We start from the raw sequence: 19,804 nt of genomic DNA, 5'->3' as shown, positions 1-19,804 counted from the left end.
ATGGGGAGGCGAGGGAGTGGGGTCATGGTAGACACAGGCTGCTTTGAAGATCAGAAAGCCTGGGGATAAAAGACTTTTAAAGAGAGAAACATTCCTGGCATTGAACCTTCCTGGCTCTCTCCAAACACACACAGGCTTTCCAGCTGAGGGACGAACCAGGAAGAGGAAAGCAAAGAAACAGAAGGCCAAAATGATTTCATCTGAGAGATCATTCTCATTTACAGCTTCATAGTGAGAAAGATATCTCAATATCTTTTTTCTCCACTTGGAAGAGAGAGGAAGAGAAAGAGGGAGGGGGAGGGGGAGGGGGAGGGGAGCGGGAGCAGGAGGGTAGGGTAGAAGGAGGGGGAGGGGGAGGGGGAGGGGGAGCGGGAGGGGGAGAGAAATCCATAAAAGAACAAAACTAAGAATTTCGTTTAAATGGAGGATTGAGAGACTACCCACATGTATAGACTCGATGAAGTAATTATGTTGTACTGGTATTCATGTTACACTGAGGGTTTTGTGTCCACAAGTCTTAGAATGCAACTCACAAGAGGTCAGATGGCTTTGTCTTTGATTAATTTGTTCGACGAATATTTACAGAGTATACGCAACATGCCAGAGCCTATGGGGCTCCTCGGGTACAAGGAGAAAAGATGACAATCTCTTCCTCAGACAAACTCAGACCTGATGAGGGAGGCATTGTAGTGACCCAATGAGCGCCAGGAGCAGGCAGAGGAAGGAAAATGAAGGTCAGTTGACCATGACCTTAGGGGACCTGCAAGGATAGAGCCGTGGTTCCGATTGTCTCTCAAGCTTTGGAGCACTGGCTGGCTTTAAAAAGACAGCAAAGTCTTCATTTCAAAATCCTGAGAGGCAAGCCCATGGCACTAGCATTTTGTTAAAAAAAACAAATCAACACTAACAAAACTCTCCCCAGGTAGTCACAATACGCAACACATCAGGTGAAACATGGTGAGTGGTTGGAAACGGACCCTTTGTTCTGCTGGATTTGGGATTTTGACTGACTAAGACCAGGAGAACTCGGGACAAGCCCTAAAATACCGTAAGGTCACCGTGGGGTTCTGAAGAATAAGATCGGAGGATGATAGGGAAGTGGCAGGAAGCACTAGGCTAGACTGCTGAATATACCCAGGCTTTAAAAACAGTTAACTCCAGGAGAGCCTGAGAGTCAGCTGGAACCCTATTTGTGCTATAGAACCAGGGTGCCTTCCTCTCTCTCTGGCCCAGAGTCCTCCTGGCACACCAGGGCTAGGAGGCACAGCCTACTGGGCACATCCAGCACTCTGTGGCTCGTGGATGGATTCCTCCGAGTGCTTACCAGTGTCCTGTAGGCTGAACAATGACTCCTGTTTATCCTCGCCCAGCAAAGTTAGGCTCAAGAGCAGTGGTTCTCAACATGTGGGTTGTGACCCTCTTGGGGTTGCATATCAGACATCCTGAATATCAGATGTTTACATCCCAACTCATAACAGTGGCAAAATTACAGTTATGAAGTAGCAACAAACATAATTTTATGGCTGGGGGGGTGTGTCACCACAACATGAGGGTCACAGCATTAGGAAGGCTGAGAACCACTGCTCCAGAGGACTGAAAACCACCAGGCATCGGTAGTGTGAGTATCAAGCCCCTATTCACTTGATAAAGGAGAAATTAAAAAAACAGAAACACAAGAACCAGAGAGCTAAGCTCAACAGTACTGGCAAGAAGGAGGCAGACCCAGCTCACTCCCTGTAAACCCTTCACTTCTGAAGCCTACTGCAGAGTATTACACAGCAGTCTCCTTGGAGGGGGCTGTATTTGAACACCAAGATGTTACAAACTCACCCTCACTGGATTTTCTGACTACAGTTGTCCTGCCTGAGACGTACTCATGTAGTCGTCTCAGTGTTCCAGATAAAAGGGAAGGAACTTTCAAGCTGATATGGGCAGGAGAAACATATGCCTGTAAAGACCAACAGGGTCAAAGCAGGGCTTAAAAGGCTTGTAACGTTAAAAGGAAATTGGATTGGTGTTTCTGTAAGAAACACAAGAGTAGAAACTCAGGTCACAGAGCTAAAGGAAATAGATTTTCTTCAGTCAATCATTGTCTTGCAAACAGGACTTAATTGCTAGGGTTAAAACTGGCCAGTCCAGCTGGGCAGTGGTGGCCCACGCCTTTAATCCCAGCACTTGGGAGGCAGAGGCAGGTGGATTTCTGAGTTCGAGGCCAGCCTGGTCTACAGAGTGAGTTCCAGGACAGCCAGGGTTACACAGAGAAACCCTGTCTCAAAAAAAAAAAAAAAAAACAAACCAAAAAACCAAACCAAACCAAACCAAACCAACAACAAAAAAAAAAAAAAACAAAAAAAAAACAAAAAAAAAAAAAAAAAAAAACAAAAACAAAAAAACAAACAAAAAAAAACAAAAAAAAAAAAAAAAAAAAAAAACCTGGCCAGTCCAAAAACAAGATGAAGGACTTTAGTACATCACAGGCCAATGAATTTTCATCTCTTATAGGCAGAAGCAGCTTATACTCTGTTCATAGTTGTGTGTGTGTCTCTCTGTGTGTGTGTGTCTCTGTGTGTGTCTGTGTGTCTAATGCATAGACCCTTAAAACAGCTGGGGAAGCCAGCCTGCAGCCAGTTTGTCGGAATTAACCCAACGGCAATACGGACACTGTGGGAGACAGGTTCAGCAGCTGCTGCTTGAGCAAGGACACTTTGGAACTGAGCTGCTACAAGGAGGTAACAGAACACATGTTTACTATCTGGGAAGTGGTGGCACATGCCTTAAATGCCATCACTCAGGAAGCTGAGAGGCAAAGGCAGGTAGATTTCAGTGAGTTTGAGGCCAGCCAGGCCTGCAAAGGAGTTTCCAGGACAGACAGGGATACAGAGTGAAACGCTGTCTCAAACAAACAAACAAACAAAGCTACTCAAGAACAAAAACAAACCACACACAGAGAAAACAAAACAGGGGTGGGGGGAGGTGAGGGGGTTGGGGGGGAACGTAACACATGTTTAAATTTGCTTTAGGGAGACAAAAAGGTTTGACAAAGATGAGCAATAAATTAATCAGATTCGGGCTGTTTAAATTTAGAACTGCTATGTGTTTAAATAAGATAAACTAGACACAGACAAATGTCACACCTTCTCACTCATTGAGGGGACTATCGAGTCAGAGCTGTAGAAGAATAAAATAGTGTCTGCTAGAACCTGGGAGGTGTGGCTGGGAAAAGGTCTGGGAAGACACTCAATATGGGGTGTAGGGACTTAGAAGGGAGCATTCACTTTGGGGTTTCTCTCAGTGCAGTAGAGTAACTGTTGCTCATGACAACCTGCGATGAGATCCCCGGTACAGTAGAGACTAGTGGCTGAGGAGATAGAAGGGCTTGTAATCGTTTTGGTTCTGAACATCGTAGATATGAGTTGAATTACCAAAATATACTATCATAACTACCAATTTATAAATATTATTATAAATATTATGTCTCAATAAAAAAATAGAGCATTGCCAGGCGGTGGTGGCGCACGCCTTTAATCCCAGCACTTGGGAGGCAGAGACAGGTGGATTTCTGAGTTCGAGGCCAGCCTGGTCTACAGAGTGAGTTCCAGGACAGCCAGAAACCCTGTCTCGGGGGGGGGGGGGAGGGAGCATTTAGAATGAATTTAAAGTTAAATTCCTAAAATAAATTCAAAATTATTTGGAGAGATGAACGCTATGTTAGGCAGTTTCACATGCACATTGCATGCTCACCAGCATCTCAAGGCACTGGGATAAATTGTCTTAGAGGCCTGTGGTTTGATGTTCTTGCATTACCAGGAACAAATGGGACCACAGGTGTGAAGAACCTTGTTTTAGTTTACCACAGCGCAGAAGCAAAATCTGCATGTATGCCTTCAATGTGGGCCTTGGAAGTTCCAGTGTGTGCATGTATGCCTTCAGTGTGGGCCTTGGAAGTTCCAGTGTGTGCATGCGTGTCCCCCACTGTTCTTTTGGGACTAGGCCATATGCCATATGCAAAGTCCTGACATTACTGAAGGTCTCCCGCCTTAGAGTCATACTGTCTAGTGGAATTTTCTGCAATGACCAACTCATTCTCTATGTGTCCTGTCTAATATGGTAGCCAGTGATCACACGTGGCTATTGAATTCTACAGGTTTCATTAGTGCCATCTTAAACATTGAGTTTTCAGTTTCATGGAGCTGCTGGTTGCTATGGGGTCAGCACAGTTGCAGTGGTAATAAGTCCCTTCCGGCCAGGGTCGTGTTTTGTTCAATGTGGTTTCTGAAATAGTATTTTTTCATGCTAGGGTGTCAACAAGTAGTTTCTGAACTGAATTGGTTTGAATTTGCCAGCCCTGATGCTGCAAGTATGGCTGTCCCCCTGTGCTTTGAACAAAATTCTACATATCCCAGACTCATGAAAAACTGGCGGCAATTCATTTAAAAAAAAAAAAAAAAAAAGACTTTTTTGCTGTGATTCAACTAGGGTATAACTCTTGGGGAAAAAAGAGCTGATATACAGTGTTAATAACATGACTTCCAGGGGCACCAAGCTCATTCTCTTTGAACCTTATGTCTTAATATACTGGAATAAACAGCTGATGTTTTCAATGATATTGTTGACCCCTGTGATGACGTGGGCTCCATCCTGGCTGTTTAATCGGGCAGCTGATTCATAGTCATATTTCCTGATGTGTTTTCCTAGATGGGGACCTTGATACTCTGGAAAACACAAAACTTAGCAGGTTCTCAAATGCTTACATCTATTTTAAAATCTCTGAGCCAGTTTCCTCCTCACCACCTTGGGACGAGGCACACATAGCACAGTGTCGGGGTCCGACTGTCCTCATTGCCACCCCCTCTTGCTGTTTCTGTGGCTTCTGCTGCCCTGGCTGAAATTTGAGCTGTGCCCAACTTTGGAGGTTCATTCTAAGGATCACAGGAGGCAGTGTTTGTAAAATGCCTCAGTGGGTACCTCATACCAAGATCAAAAAGCCAGGGGTAGAATGCTCACCTAGCATGCACAAAGCCCTAGGTTTGCCTTCCAACATGGCAGAAGCATAACAAAAAATAAACAGCAACTACAAATATTGATGGTTTACTTCATGCCCCTAACTGGCCCAAGGGCTTTGTTCGTATGAACGCGTTTCATTCCCAACATCACAGGAAGGCCAGTTACTGTGGTCATTTAAAGCCCACAAAATATACTGAAACAAACTCCCTCTGGGACAGAATCTCTTTTCATCCCCAACAGTACACTGCGTGGTCTCAGGAATAATGAGGGCTTTATAAATTCCGTTTTACTCTTGTTTTTGTAAAATATCTTTGAACGTCAACAATCAAGCGACTTTCAAGTTCCTGCCAGGTTAGTCTTCATGAATTGCAGTTGTTCACCAGGGGAGAGTGGTTATTTTCTTCAAATAATCTGTGTGAGGACACAGGCTGTCCTGAGCTAAGCCACAGTGCTCCATCTGGCCAGAACAATGCTATGGCCAGAAGCCAAAGCCACCTGGGCAGTGGAAGATAGAGAGGATGGTATCTGTTAGCTGTCCGTTGGCCAGTGGGTGACGGTCAGCTGCTGCTGCCTAGAGGAAGGTTTTATAAAACCAAACATGAATATCATGTCACCCTTCTCAAACTTTCTTTATGAGGTCAGGAGGAAGAAACTGCTTTGAATGTGAGTCAGGTATGATTCAAAGTGTATTACTCTCAAGGGGAGGCCATCTGCCTCCCAGCAAGTGACCTCACTCCCTCCTGATACTTACACTAATCCTCAAAGGTAAACCTTGGCTGATGGGCACGTATATTAGAACATGTGTGTGCTGTAAGAGGCCAAGCTAATGACAAATCCCTTAGCAGAGGACCTGGATTGAGATGTATGTAGTCAATTGTGACAGGATTGTCAGGTTCAACATACTGGGTTCTAACGAGGCCATGCAGTCTATTTTTAAATGCCATCGTGTTCTATGTCATCATGGGGATTAGGGAAGTGTGCCGGACAATAAGATTGGCTCAACATAAACCCAGCACACCTATTTGGAAAAGTGAATAAAACCAGTATCCTATGCCCTGCAGCAGAGGCAAACTTTGAGCAAATGTCACAGTGGGAACTCAGAATCTCTGACAGCAAACAAAGCAGAAATCTAGCACACAAAGGGTTCTCATCATCCTGTCCCCCAACGTCTGCTGCAGCTTCCTACCACCAAGTGAAGTTCACGCCAGACCCACCCTGCTGAAAGAGAAAGGCTGGAGCAGCTGTGCCCAGGCCCTTGCCCGAAGACATTCATTTGTTGACACAGCTAAACAAAACATCACCTTGGAGGAGAAGCTGCAGGGGAAGCAGGCTCCCTCTTCAGCTGTGACCTCTCGGTATCCAGTTCATAAACATTAGGTCATAGATTCATAGAATTATCTATTGCGTGGTAAACTGTGTCTAGCGGAGGCCATCAGGAGACATCCTTCTTTTCATTTGAACTTGATAATCAAAGGCGCCTGGCACACTGTGCTGACAGCTGTGCATAAATAGCCATATTTTGCCCATGAAACCTCAAAGGCATCTAGGTCGGTCTTGGGAGATAAGGGGGGCATTGAGGCTTTCTAATCCTGCCTTCCATCTCTCCAAAGCAGCTGATAAACTCTAGTGAAAGCCTCCTGTGGTCCTGATAGCATTCATGCAGACACCTGGGGCTCCTTTTGAAAAACACCGTGGAAGTGGGCAAACATCCCAGAATTAATTTCCTGGCAGATGTAAACTGCAACCTTCAAGATTTATTTCCAACAACATGGAAAAAGCCACAGTGTAAAATCACTTTGAGCTATTTGGGTTGTTTGGGGTGGTGAATTAGCGGCAAGGCACTGTAATAAATAGTATTATGTACATATCAGGCAGTGTGAACAGGCTTCTGAAACATTCACTCGCAAAGAGTGAGGAAATGCATTGTGGCTAACCAATAAAGAGGCAGGAAATACAAGGGATAAAGGAAAAAGGTGTTTCTATAATAGGTGAATAGATGGATGGATGGATGGATAGATAGATAGATAGATAGATAGATAGATAGATGATAGATAGATAGATAGATAGGAATAAATAAAAAGGCCAGGTTGAAGAACAAGGACTCACAAGGGTGGGAAGCCACCAGGGCTATTCTTTCTATGCAGCTGGTTCCAATGAAAGTCACCCTCACTTGACTAATAACTTCCCAACACTTTAGCTCTCCAGTTTCCTGTTCCATTGTTCCAACAACACCTGGAGGTGAGGGCTACTGTGTTGAATAATAGTGAGGCTATGTGTGCGCTGACCAGTAGGACCACTCAGTATCACAAACACTGAGTTCTGCCCACTAGTGGTTGTTACCTGAACAGCTTGGGTTAGCCTCATTTTTCAGATAGATTTATAGCTAAGTTGTCCCCAGTAACAGATACCCCCTGTACATAGATGTTGAAGAGTGTGTCTTGTCACACACAGAATAAATGAAGCTTTTATGAGCCATGCTGGTCAAGTCCAGACATCAGGTTGCAAGATATTTGATCACACTCTCACCGTGAGCCCCGAAATTGTATTATTTACTGAAACAAACAAAAGAAAATCTTGTTTCTAGTTGTGATGTATCTTAGCCCTTGGCACACACATTTAATCCCTCTGGCTGGAATACAGACACGCACCAACAATGAAGGTAAAGTTAGTTTGTAGAAGGAAGCACCCATGTTTAAAACTGATGTCTAATTGAGTGGCAGACAAAGTGATGAATCAGAGAAAGATTTGACAGAATAAGATACGCCCAGCTCTCACAAAAACAGACAGGAAATAGAGGCATGAGAGAGAATAAAAGAGAAGAAGGCAGTTTTACCTGGAGAGTTTTACAGAGAGAGGTTGAAGAGAGAACATGCTAGACAAAGGTGAAGATAGAACGAGCCAGAGAATGAACAAGAGCTAGATTAGAACAGATCAGTAGAGTTTGTTTTAGGCCAAACAGAGCAAAAAGTCAGAGGCCAAGAGAGAAGCCAGATTGGATCAGTTAGCATGGAGAAGAGTTTGAGCTAGAATAGCTGAGTTGAACCAGCCAGCCAGAAGTCAGAAAACAAAACAAAAAAAACCAAAAAACTAGAACAGGTGAGCGTATTCAGCAGTAAGTTTCAGAGGCTAAAAACATTCTAGACTTAGATTGTGTGGAGGCTAGAAGCTTCTAGAACTAAGCCTAGGTTGGCAGACTGAGGCAGTAAGCCTTGGAGACAATTACATCAGATGACTAAAAGGTATTGTTTCAACCGGCATTTTTCAATGTTACATCTATTCTCTGCCCAGGCTCCTGTTCCTTGTGAACTTCTCCAGTAGGTTTATTCCTCTGTGTCTCATTTAAACTTTTTATTTACTTTTTTTAAAATGTGTGTACACTGTAGCTGTCTTCAGACACATCAGAAGAGGGCATTGGATTCCCAGATGGTTGTGAGTCACCATGTGGTTGCTGGAAATTGAACTCAGGACCTCTGGAAGAGCAGTCAGTGCTCTTAACCATGGAGCCATCTCTCCAGTGCCTAAACTTTCTTTTCTGCCTAAAATAATCTTTCTGGTTTTCTTAGCCAGTGGATTTAACCTTTAAGGCTCAGCACAAACATTATTTTCTGCTCAGTTTTAGCATTTATTGGTGTCTATGCCACTAGAGATCTACTCAAGAAGGCTGAGAAATCAAAAAGAAAAACGAGATGGAGTTTGAGCCCTTGAAGTGGAGGTCAGCATAGATCGGGTGTGGACAAGTCATGACTGGGCTCCTGTGGAAGGAATAAGGCTAGGAAGGCTAGGAACCCCCACTGAGACCTGAAGTGTGGATGTAGGCGTGGTGGGCCAGGACTGCAGAGCAAGTAGGGGAAGGCTACACTGTCCTGAGAGCTGAGAGGTCTGGGGCAGTCTCATAGGATGGGAAAGAGCTGTGGAGGCATTTACCTTCACAGTGATGAGACATTCCTGAGGACTGGTAAGCCATATTTCACAGCAGGCTTGGGTTTAAGCAATATCTCCTTGGAGAGCTGACCAGAAGCAGCAAGAGCCTGGAGGCCTGGTGAAGGGAGGGGGCTAGGAGAGACAACGGGCCTCTACAAGTAGCTACATGTGAGGAAGGAGAAGAAAGAGAGAATGTGGAAGGGCTGTCAGGACTTGGGTGATTTGTACATCTGCTTTTGTATCTGAACAGAGTGGGCTCAGAAGACTCCCCAGAGGGAGTCAAGGGTTAACAGTAATTATCAGTCGCTTTAGGTCAATTCATGTAATTACCTACACTCTGACTGTTTGAGTTCTCATTTTAATCTGGTTATTTTTAAGAAAAAAGAGAGAGAGAGAGAGAGAGAGAGAGAGAGAGAGAGACCAACTCATCTCAAATATTGTAAAATAATTACTATCTTTATTAGCTTTGATATGTAATTTGAGCAAATAATACTTTAGAGCCTCTAGGCCTTGTATGTTACAGGGAAAAGAACGTCATCACTGAAGTCAGTACAGGTCTGGGTTAGAATTCTGAAGTCCCCACTTACCTGCTGTGACGTGGCAGGGAGTCAAGCCTCTTAGAGTCTTTCCCTTAAATTCTACACAATGACAGCAATTATGGCTACCTGGCTCACAGGAGTGCTGCAAGAGATGATAAGTGTCTAGCACAGCCCTGTTCCCCAGGGCCCACACATCTCTCTCTGTCTCTCTGTCTCTCTGTCTCTCTGTCTCTCTGTCTCTGTCTCTCTCTCTCTCTCTCTCTCTCTCTCCCTCACGCACGTGTGCTCTCTCTTTCTTCCACCCATGTTCCAAGCCTACCTCCACCTGTTTGCTTTTCTCTTCATGAGTTCTAGGTTTTTGAGAGATCAAAGAGGCATGAAATACAGCAGTGACTATGCATTGCTTAGGACCTAACTCATGGCCCTTGAAATAATAATTGCTCTTGTGGTATAGATTCCTGTCCCCTGTCTAACACTCCCACAATAACTTCCCAGTCTCTGGGGTTATTGAGTTAACAGAAGAAAGCAACACAGGTACCCAGCCAATATTTACACATCTAATTCTCCAACACGCTACCCAAATCTGACCTCATCTCTCTATCCAATTTTCCCCTTAAGTTCTCTATCCAATTTTCCCCTTAAGTTAGCCTGAAAAATACGTTTCCTGAGAACATCATGGTTGAGTAGTGGTGGCATGTGGCCAGAAGTATTAAAAGTGCCAAGAAAAAGTAGTAAAAAAAAAAAAAAAAGTCTGATAATTCAAGAAAATAACCACCATCCAATTCATAAAGAGTTATATACACACACTGCCTGAGCTGATAGCCAAAGAAAAGCAGTTAGTGAATACATTTTGTTTTCTCAAGACTTAGGAAAAGGTAGCTGTTACTGATTAAAGTACAATTTTATGCTTTGATTAGAGGTATTTTTATTTAAAAGTTTGGCTGAATTTGGCTTCCTGATATGAAACTTAAGACCTGAAATTCAAATGTACTAAGAAATTTAAATCCACTGTGAACTGTAAATACTATTTCATTTATGCTGGGCCTAACCTTTTGCTGAACAACAACGACAAAGAAAGGAGGAGAAGTATAAATATTTACTTCAACTAAAAGGTAATCAGAGGGATAATTTGTTGATTTTTGTAATTGTGATTTTTATGGAAAACATGTGGATAGAGACAAATATAGGTTATGAAGAAAATGTGCACACAAATGGATTTATGATTTTACCTAAACATGGGTCAGCAAGATGGCTCAGTGGATAAGGTCACTTACTACCAAGCCTGAAGACCTTAATTGAACCCTAAAAGCCCATATGGTAGAAGGAGAGAAATACTCTACAAGTTGTCCTCTGACTTTCACACAAGTCATGGCACACCCTACAGTGCCCTCTACCATACACACACAAAGTAAATAACAAATAAACCAGCATACCCTCCATAAGTTATTGCCCATAAAGTCCTCACTAAACTTCAGGCTCCCTAGATTTGGAGAAGTGGGTAATGGGACGATGTCTGGGAATGGCCTCTCTACATGTAAGAGATGTGGAGGTCCTCAAATGTCACTAGCATGGCTGTCTCTAGACAACTGTCTACCTTCTAACCAAGAGGTCTGTCTCACTTTAATCTTTATTTCTCAGGAACAACAGAAAGCCAGCAATTAGCTATGGGATGAGGGAGAGTCCACAGAAAACTTTATCCAGAAGGTAGTTGGAGGTTAAGAACGGTTCTCAGCCTCTGGGTTACTGTCCAAGTCCAGCACGCCCTAGAGCTATCCTCCTAGGCTTTGGAAATAGACAGTCCCAACTGTGACTCTAAGCCAGTTCACTGGGGCTAAGCCAGAGATCAGCATGAGAAGCCTTGACTAATGCTTAGGCATTTTCGAGTATAAGAAAAGGTACACTCTTTACTTGGTTCATGGTTCAGAGCAGCAGCTGCCATGTGTACATGCTCTTGGTGTGAGCCCAGAGTGTCTCATGTCATCTTCACAGTCACTCTGAAGAGTCTGAAGAGGTATTGGTCCCACTCCACCTTCTAGATGAAGAGTCCCCACAGCCTGGCATTTACACACAGGTCTGATGAATGTGCTAAGTGCTCTGCCTCCGTGTTCCTGCTCTCATCCTGTCCTCCACAGTGACCTTGGATTGCTACTTGGAATTGTACATACAAGAAAATCAAGCCTTAGAGTGTCAAATTTCTCGGAATGACTCATAAGAAGCAGAGATTCCAGGCCATAAGTCCTGTGGGACAGGTCAGACAGTCCTGTGTGAGGCTGTTTAAACCTGGATCCACAAGACAGATTCAGGAGAGTGCATATCCTTCAGGTTGCTCCATCCATGGGACAGATCTCACCCTAAGCAGGAAGGAAGAGATTTAGCCCTTCTAGTCACTGAGAAGAGAACCTGCTGAATCACTCGCTTCCCATAATGAGGAAAGGCTTAAAGACAGGGTCTGGGTTCTCAAAGCTTCTGTTATTTTTCAGTATCACAATTAAGTGTCCCATCATTATGGGTAACAAAATTCATTTGCCCAATTTTCCATAAATGTTTTTGGTTTGCTTTCTGGTTTTAGAGTAGGCAGGGATGTGGGCTCCTAGACTGGCCCATGAGAAAGTGGTCCAAACTCATTATAAGCACAAGTCCCATGGTTAAAAGGCGGTACCAAGCTGGCATTCTTTTTGTTTGTTTGTTTTTTGTTTGTTTGTTTTTTCAAGACAGGGTTTCTCTGTGTAGCCCTGGCTGTCCTGGAACTCACTCTGTAGACCAGGCTGGCCTCGAACTCAGAAATCCGCCTGTCTCTGCCTCCCAAATGCTGGGATCAAAGGCGTGTGCCACCACCGCCCGGCCAAGCTGGCATTCTTAAATAAGGCATAGGTAGTAACACACTAGCTTCCTTGTCCTGGAGAAACCTTTAGAACTATCAGAAAGGGGTTCCAATGCAAGCATGCTACCCAGGTTTCTCAAGGCTCCTCCACATAGCCCAAAACATAAGAGCAGACTCTGAAAATACAAGGTAGACCACTGTGGCCCCCTGTCCTTCACTGTCCGTCTCTCCCAGGCCAACTTTTCCTTCCTGTCCCCTGCTCCTTGCTTCCCTCACCCCCCAAGGGCAAGATGATAAGAAACTGGGAGGCCACTGGCTCTTGGTCACAGTGGTCTGTACGTCAAAGCCCTGGGGAAGTCACAGAGTCTAAGAAGCTAGATCTATGGTCAGCAGCTTCATGAGCTCAGAGCTTACCACCAGCTAGGGGCTAGACTCCACTTAGGCCAGGTTTATTTGTACTTCAATTAAGATTTGACAGTGATTAATGTCAAATCTTATATGATAGTGTCTTGCGTGAAATAGCTCATTTAACTCTCAGAACAAGCCAAGTATCAGGTAAATACTCTTTAAACCCACACTTCACAGCTATGGAGACTGAGGAACAAATAGTAAATAATTGAGACTAGTGAAATCTCAACTCGGAGACTTAATTCTTAACTGTTTAAGAGAACAACACCCATTATGCGTCTATTACTACTATATTAAGCCCAAGAAGCTTAGGGCCGGGGATTTAGCTCAGTTGGTAGGGTATGGAAGGAAGAGAAGGAGAGAGGGAAGAAGGGAGGGATGGATGAAGGGACAGTGGGAGGGAGAAAAAGAGGAAAGGAGGGGGGAGGGAGCAAAGGAGGAAAGAAAGGAACTTTTCATATCATGATACAAAGTCAAGTCATGATACAGTGTCAAGTCAAAGACAAGAATTATTCTTCATGCCAGGCAGTGGTGGCGCACGCCTTTAACCCCAGTACTTGGGAGGCAGAGGCAGGCAGATTTCTGAGTTCAAGGCCAGCCTGGTCTATGAGTTCCAGGACAGCCAAGACTACACAGAGAAACCCTGTCTCAAAACAAAACAAAGCAGAACAAACAAACAAACAAACAAACAAACAAAAGAATGAATGAATGAATGAATGAATGAATTATTCTCCATAAACCTCACAAAAACATTGTTGAGAACCAGTACAGGACTAAATCAGCTCCTGGCACACCCATACCCATGCACAGCTCTGTCTGTTCTAAGATTAAGAAAACATGGCACTGGTAGTAATGGTTGGTCTAGGGATGGGGCCTTAACTGCAAGACAGGAAGAGATCAGTTAAAAACTGTAAATGGGGGCAGCAAGCTGCTTCCCCCCAGATCTGTAAATATGAGTGCACTACCAGGGCTCTTCTATGGAAATTCTGAATCAGCTGGCCTGGGTCGATGCTCAGAATGTGCTTTATAGAAAGCATTCAAGGCCATCATTGTCTTCCCGTGAGATGGGGATGGCTTCAACTCTGGTTCTTCAGCCACCATGCTTCCTACTAGCTGAGAAGATCCCTGTGCAGTGATGTCAGTGTCCAGGATTCCAGAGAAGGAGGTTCTAGGGAAATGCTGTGGCCCCAGGGAAGCAGGAGTCCCCAAGAGCAGCCAAGAACACATAAATCCAGGCCTTTTCTCACCAGTGAGTGAGTTATTCCTAGGACCCCCTATCTGGGATGGAAGAGCTCACGCCTATAGGCCTCAGAGGAACTCCCTTTCCTGTTTCTAGAAGCACCTTCAGCCTCCTAATGGCCTTCGATTTTTAGAAGCTGAGGCCCAGCCCATTGGGTGTGATCAACCTTTAGATGTGAAAATCTTGGGGGCTGTGAGGTTGAGATCTGAAGATGACTAAAATGTGCCCACTACTGCCAGGTAACCCATCTCGATGTTCAAACCGGTGATGGACACACAGACAGCTCACTCTCTACTTGAACAGGAGCCTGAGAGGTATGAGGGGAGGACTGCAGATCATGAAGGGGTAGATTTCCAAGCCTGTGAGACAGCAGAAGGAAAACCTGAGGGCAAAGTCTCAAATTGAATCTGTGTAGGACTGGAGAGATGCAGTTCCCTGGTGGGACACTTGCTTGGCACGTATGAGGCCCTGGGTTCTAACCCCAGCACCACAGAGAAAACAAAAATGAACAAGTAGATGGTGGCAAAAGAAAAAGTCACTGCAGGCTTGAGCAGACACACATTTCATCTTCTTTTGGGACAATGCTTCCCTCACTTCATAGGAATCTTGCTTAAAATCCCCCACGGCGGCATGTGTTCCAGGCCTCCCAGTCAGAACTATTCCCCTCCCCAGGCATTAGGACCCAGAAATCTGATGGAGTGGGGCATGGGAAGGGGCCCTTTGGGGGTATTGCTTATGCTGTGAGAAAGGCGTTCCTGTTCCCCTCCTTCTGTGGAATTTTCTGGTGTAAGGATGAGCGCTGAGGGCTGTCAGCAGCTGAGGCATTACCAATGGAGAGAAACAGGCTGGATGCTTCCATGTTGAGTCATTCGGACTTTAAACATTTGAGTGATGCAAGCAGATGTGTGTTTGGAATGTGATGCTGGTGTCTGCATGGAGGATGCCTGGATTAACAGAGAGCAAACCCTGGAATCCAGGGAGAAAGCCACTCGGACAGGCTGGTACAAGGCATCTAACCCACCCAGAGCCCAGAGAGCAAGACGTAGAGTTGAGAGATAATTGGGAGGAGGAAAACAGACAGAGTACCATGACTGGGCGTGACCGGGGAAGAAAGAGGTCGTCAGGGCTGGCTCTGAATTCAGGCACACCCAAATTTGGACTCTGTTTGGTACTCTTAATGGCTGTGGGATCTTATTCAATCTCTTTAAGCCTTGGCTTCTAGGTCTACACACTGGCTGCGATAACATTACACACTTCATGGGATTGCTGGGGGATGAGATAAGGCATGTGGATGAAAAACATGTAGCACAGAAATGGCACCAAGTAGCTCGGTCTAGAACCACTCTCTTGGCCAGTGAAGGAGAAAGGAAAATTAAAGATGACCCTGAAGGTTTTTTTTTTTTGGGGGGGGGAGGCTTTTTTTTTTGTTGTTGTTGTTTGTTTTGTTTTTTTGTTTTTGTTTTTGTTTTTTGAGAGAGGGTTTCTCTGTGTAGCCCTGGCTGTCCTGGAACTCACTCTGTAGACCAGGCTGGCCTCAAACTCAGAAATCCACCTGCCTCTGCCTCCCAAGTGCTGGGATTAAAGGCGTGCGCCACCACCGCCTGGCGGCCCTGAAGTTCTTGGCTTGAGAATCTGAGAAAAGGCTGCTGAAATTAATTAGCCTAAGAAGTGCAGGGGTTTACTAGAAAAAGAGGATGTGAGTTTATTTTTGACACATGTTGCATCTTATATGCCATTAAGACTTTGGGGTAAGGGTGTCCAGAAACCAATGAGACTCAGACTCAAAGTTTGGTAGACACTGGCCACCATCTGGTCATTGGAACAATGGCAGATGGGACATAGATTGGGAATGGAAGTATGTTGAAAGGGAAAAGGAGGGAGCCAGAGGAGCCACGAAGTTAGTGTGATGCAAGGACAGTCACATGCAAGTCTAGAGGAGATGCTGTCAGACGGGCAATGGAACCCTTTACATCTTTGTGGGAAGGATGAATGATTGAATCCAATGCCAGCTGACTGACAGCTCTCTAGCCTAATGCATGACGTTATCTTTAACAGGTTTACTCTGGTCCTCAGGAGGATTGCTGCCTCTTACCTCCAGGTACTTATTAGCCAGGCGTAGGAAGCGGTCAGTGATGTTGAATATATCCCTCCAGTCAAAGCTGGTCATGTCATCAGCCTGGGTCTCTCGGGGACCATTAGGGAAGAAGTTTAATATGGCTTCAGTGGTAATGCCTTCTTCTCCAAGCTGCCTATTTATGAAGTCTTTTACTGTTTGGTGCTGCAGGGTATCCTTGGGAAGAAAAAAACATAGTCACAGAAATTAAGAATTTCACAGGTTCTTTGGCCTTATTCTCAGACCATGTCAGATTTTTAATGATTACTGATTGAGACATGAAGGCTCACTAAGGCTGGAAGAGGAGAGGCAAGACAGAGTATGGAAGGGATATTGCTGAGCCTGTAAAAAAAAAAAAAAAGATACAGAAGATTTTCTTTTTATGGCTTTCTGTTTGTTCTCATTTTAATTGCCTCACTATCGAGAACTCTTGCCTCCTGGGGTTTACAAATCTGCAAATGAGGCCAGACAGACACAAGTGACCATCTGAACCGGAGGTCTTCAAATGAATTCATGGGGAAACTACTGACCCTGTGGCAACTTTTAAATTGTCCCACAGAATTTAAGAAGCATATTCCCCACCCAATGCCAGTGCCAGTTTCCAGGCTAATGCTCGAGGTTCTGTTTGCTACAGCTTGGCCTGGCTAGAGTTGGAATGAACTGTCTCCATGGCCCTTCTACTTCTTCCTGCCCAGCCTCTGTCGTGAGCGGTCCTTACTCGGATCACGGTCATCTGTGTGCTCTTCTCAAAGAAGTACCAGATCTGGGGCCCCACTTCCTCCCAGGCTTTGATCAACTTCCTAAGTCGATCCAGTTCTTCAAAAGTTGAGTTGGCCTAAAATAGACAAACGGAAAGAAAGAGAAGAAACTGTAAGAACCTTTGCCTTTAAGGTGTTATATGAAGGCAAAGCTCTTTCTCCTCCTCCTCTTCATCATTCTTATTTTAAGTATATGGGTGTTTTGTCTTCATGTATGCCTATATACCACATGTGAGCTGCCATGTGGGTGCTGGGACTCGAACCCTGGACTTCTGGAAAAGCAGCCAGTTCTTTTGACAGCTGAGCCATCTCGTCAACTCCACAAGGGGCTTCTTGGAAGTGCTTTTCCTTTCCTAGAATATTGCCATTGCTTAGACTTCAAGATTGACAGACTCTAATTTGTTAGTATCTCAGAGATCTGTGCAATAATGGTGTTACTGATTCCAAGCCTTCTTAAATTATAGTTGGGATCCCAGTGAGCAAATACTTATCCTCCCCATCTTTGTCTGTTGTAGGAAGTCAGGGATCAAAAAAATGCTGAACATTTCCATTAGGGATACAAGTCACACATTTAGGGAATGAAAAGTCCATTGCAGGCTACCTCAGAGAGGGTTGGTCCAGGCAGGGCATGGAGGGAGGCATTCCTACCATGACTGTGCATGGTGGAGGAAACCCAGGAATCCATTTAGGGAAAGTAAGTCAGGGGAAGTCACTGGCAGGAGCCTATTTAAACACACACACACACACACACACACACACACACACACACTATAACACACACACACACACACACACACTATACACACACCACACACAGGAACACACATGTACAACATTGCCTTCTGGGAGGTCTGAAACATAAGAGAACTACACCAGCTGGGATCGTACATTCTTCAGTAGCCTTCGAGCAGCAGGGCAATCTGGAGTAAAGAGGATTTTTCCCATCAGCAGTGGCTTTGCTGCCCTCCAGGCTATTTTGGTTAAAGGGTTTGACTCCAGGCTCTGGATCAATGAATTACAAAAGGATGCTGTCAAGAGAGAAGGGACATTTTTCAAAGCTCCCCACTGCTCATAACTAAACAAGGTCATTAGTGCATCAAGTCACATGCCCTTCTCTCATTCAATTCCACACTGGATGGTTTGAGAAATAATCTAAATTATTAGGCTGGACCCCACTAATAACAAGGTCATCATTAGTGAGAGAATGCCACAGTGCCCCTTGATAATAGCCTCCACGGTGGGACAAAGGACAGGATTGCTCTTGTGGTTTGTTCTGCTTAAAAGAGAGAAGCTGAGGAGCCTGCTTGCGATTTTTGCAAGAGACCAAAGGGAGTGAAAGCCCAAATCTGCCTCTCCACCCCACCCACCCATCCCCCCACCCCACCACTGCAGTTTCAGCTGTAGTCTCAAATAATTCCATATCTACTAACTCCTTCTCTTCCTTGTTGTATGTAGCTGTTTCAGCATTCAACTCCTTTTGCTATGTCTCTTGCTGTCTTTTTATAACTTCAGAGCCCATCCCACCTCAAGATAGTGAAAGCGAGGCAGAAGGCTTGCCAGGGGCTTGCCAGCCCTTTTGGCCTGAGCTCTACTGTGACTCTGCATTGCCTTCTCCTCTATCCCCCTTCTCTTCCCCTGGAACTTAGCCCCAGTTCAGTCACATCAGTGGGCAATGTCCCCTCTTCTCCCTTTCCAAGTGGGCGTGGGTGACTTCCATGGCTCACGTCCAGTCTTCTAGGAGCACCGTTTGCCTCTACAAGGGGAAGGAGAATTTCTGGGAGAAATCTCTTTGCCCAGGGCCACTTACAAGAGCAAAGAGAACCAACCCTGAACTGGGGTTTCTTAGAAGTGTTAACCCAGTATCTTTCAACCTTCCTAATACTGCAACCCTTTAATATAGCTCCCGATGCTGTGATGACCCCTCCCCTAACCATAAAATTATATTCATTGCTATTTCATAACTGTAATTTTGTTACGGTTATGAATCATAATGTTTTTCATCTGTGTTTTTCGATGGTTTTGGGGAGGAGGGGGGAGTTGGCAACCCAGAGGTTGAGAACCTCATGCTAACCTATCTTTTTTTTGTATTTGTGTGTGTATGTGTGTGTTTAAGTATGCACGTGCACGTGTGCAGTGTGCATGCATGTGTGTAGAGGTCAGAGGACAACCTAAGGTGTACCATCTACCTCATTTTATCTTTTTTTTTTAAGGTCAAATTATTTTTTTTTCCTTTCTTTCTTTCTTTCTTTCTTTCTTTCTTTCTTTTTTTTAGAGATTTATTTATTTATTTATTTATTTATTTAATGTATGTATGTACACTGTTGCTGTCTTCAGACATATCAGAAGAGGGCATCATATCCCATTACAGATGGTTGTGAGACACCATGTAGTTGCTGGGAATTGAACTCAGGACCTCTGGAAGAGCAGTCAGTGTTCTTAACCGATGAGCCATCTCTCCAGCCCCCTCATTTTATCATTGGAACTTGGAAGTCAGCTGACCAGCAAACCCCAGTATCTTCTTGTCTCTGCCTCAGCTGTGATTACAAGTGGCACCACATCTGGCTTTGTTTTTTCTTGGTGGATTCTGGGGATTGAACTCTGGTCCTTGTGCTTATACAACAGGAACTTTACCAACTGAGCCATCTACCCAGCTTCCCCACATCCCCCACCCATCATCTTAATCAATACCAGAGGCCAATTTGCCTATAAGACTCAGAAGACTTACTTGTTCTTTTGTCATAAGAATAGGTGGGATCTTTCCTTGTGGAATCAATCCCCAGGAAGGCTTTATAGTTATTGTCTTCATACCAGTTAAAGGAGAACACTCGAGAGCCTCCTCCCTCTGGGTACCCACACAGGAGGTCAGACAGAATACCCATCAGCTGTGTGAAGGTCTCAGGACCACCATTCTGCAGGAGAGGTCTGGTTACCCAAAGCAAGTCCTGAACACTTGACCGGTGGATAAACTAGGATAAAGAAAGGGCTTTGAGTAATTTTTTA

The 19,804-nt window shown here is 44.6% G+C and overlaps 1 protein-coding gene across 5 annotated transcripts in view; it reads right to left on the bottom strand.

Annotated features, from left to right (window-relative positions):
- The window catches only part of Abca4 (ATP binding cassette subfamily A member 4), a 134,899-nt gene that overhangs the window by 76,044 nt on the left and 39,051 nt on the right, over nt 1-19,804 (bottom strand). For all 5 annotated transcript variants that reach the window (XM_076933199.1, XM_034500722.2, XM_076933202.1 and 2 more), the window contains 4 exons: nt 19,530-19,770; nt 17,693-17,832; nt 16,765-16,881; nt 16,026-16,223 (listed from right to left, as the gene is read on the bottom strand). In XM_076933199.1, the coding sequence (XP_076789314.1) occupies nt 16,026-16,223; nt 16,765-16,881; nt 17,693-17,832; nt 19,530-19,770 (696 nt within the window). The remainder of the gene's footprint in view (nt 1-16,025; nt 16,224-16,764; nt 16,882-17,692; nt 17,833-19,529; nt 19,771-19,804) is intronic.

The sequence above is a fragment of the Arvicanthis niloticus genome, chromosome 4 (assembly GCF_011762505.2).
Source record: "Arvicanthis niloticus isolate mArvNil1 chromosome 4, mArvNil1.pat.X, whole genome shotgun sequence".
Lineage (NCBI taxonomy): Eukaryota > Metazoa > Chordata > Mammalia > Rodentia > Muridae > Arvicanthis > Arvicanthis niloticus.
Note: the sequence above shows the minus strand (reverse complement) of the source record. Positions and strands in the feature narration are given on the sequence as shown.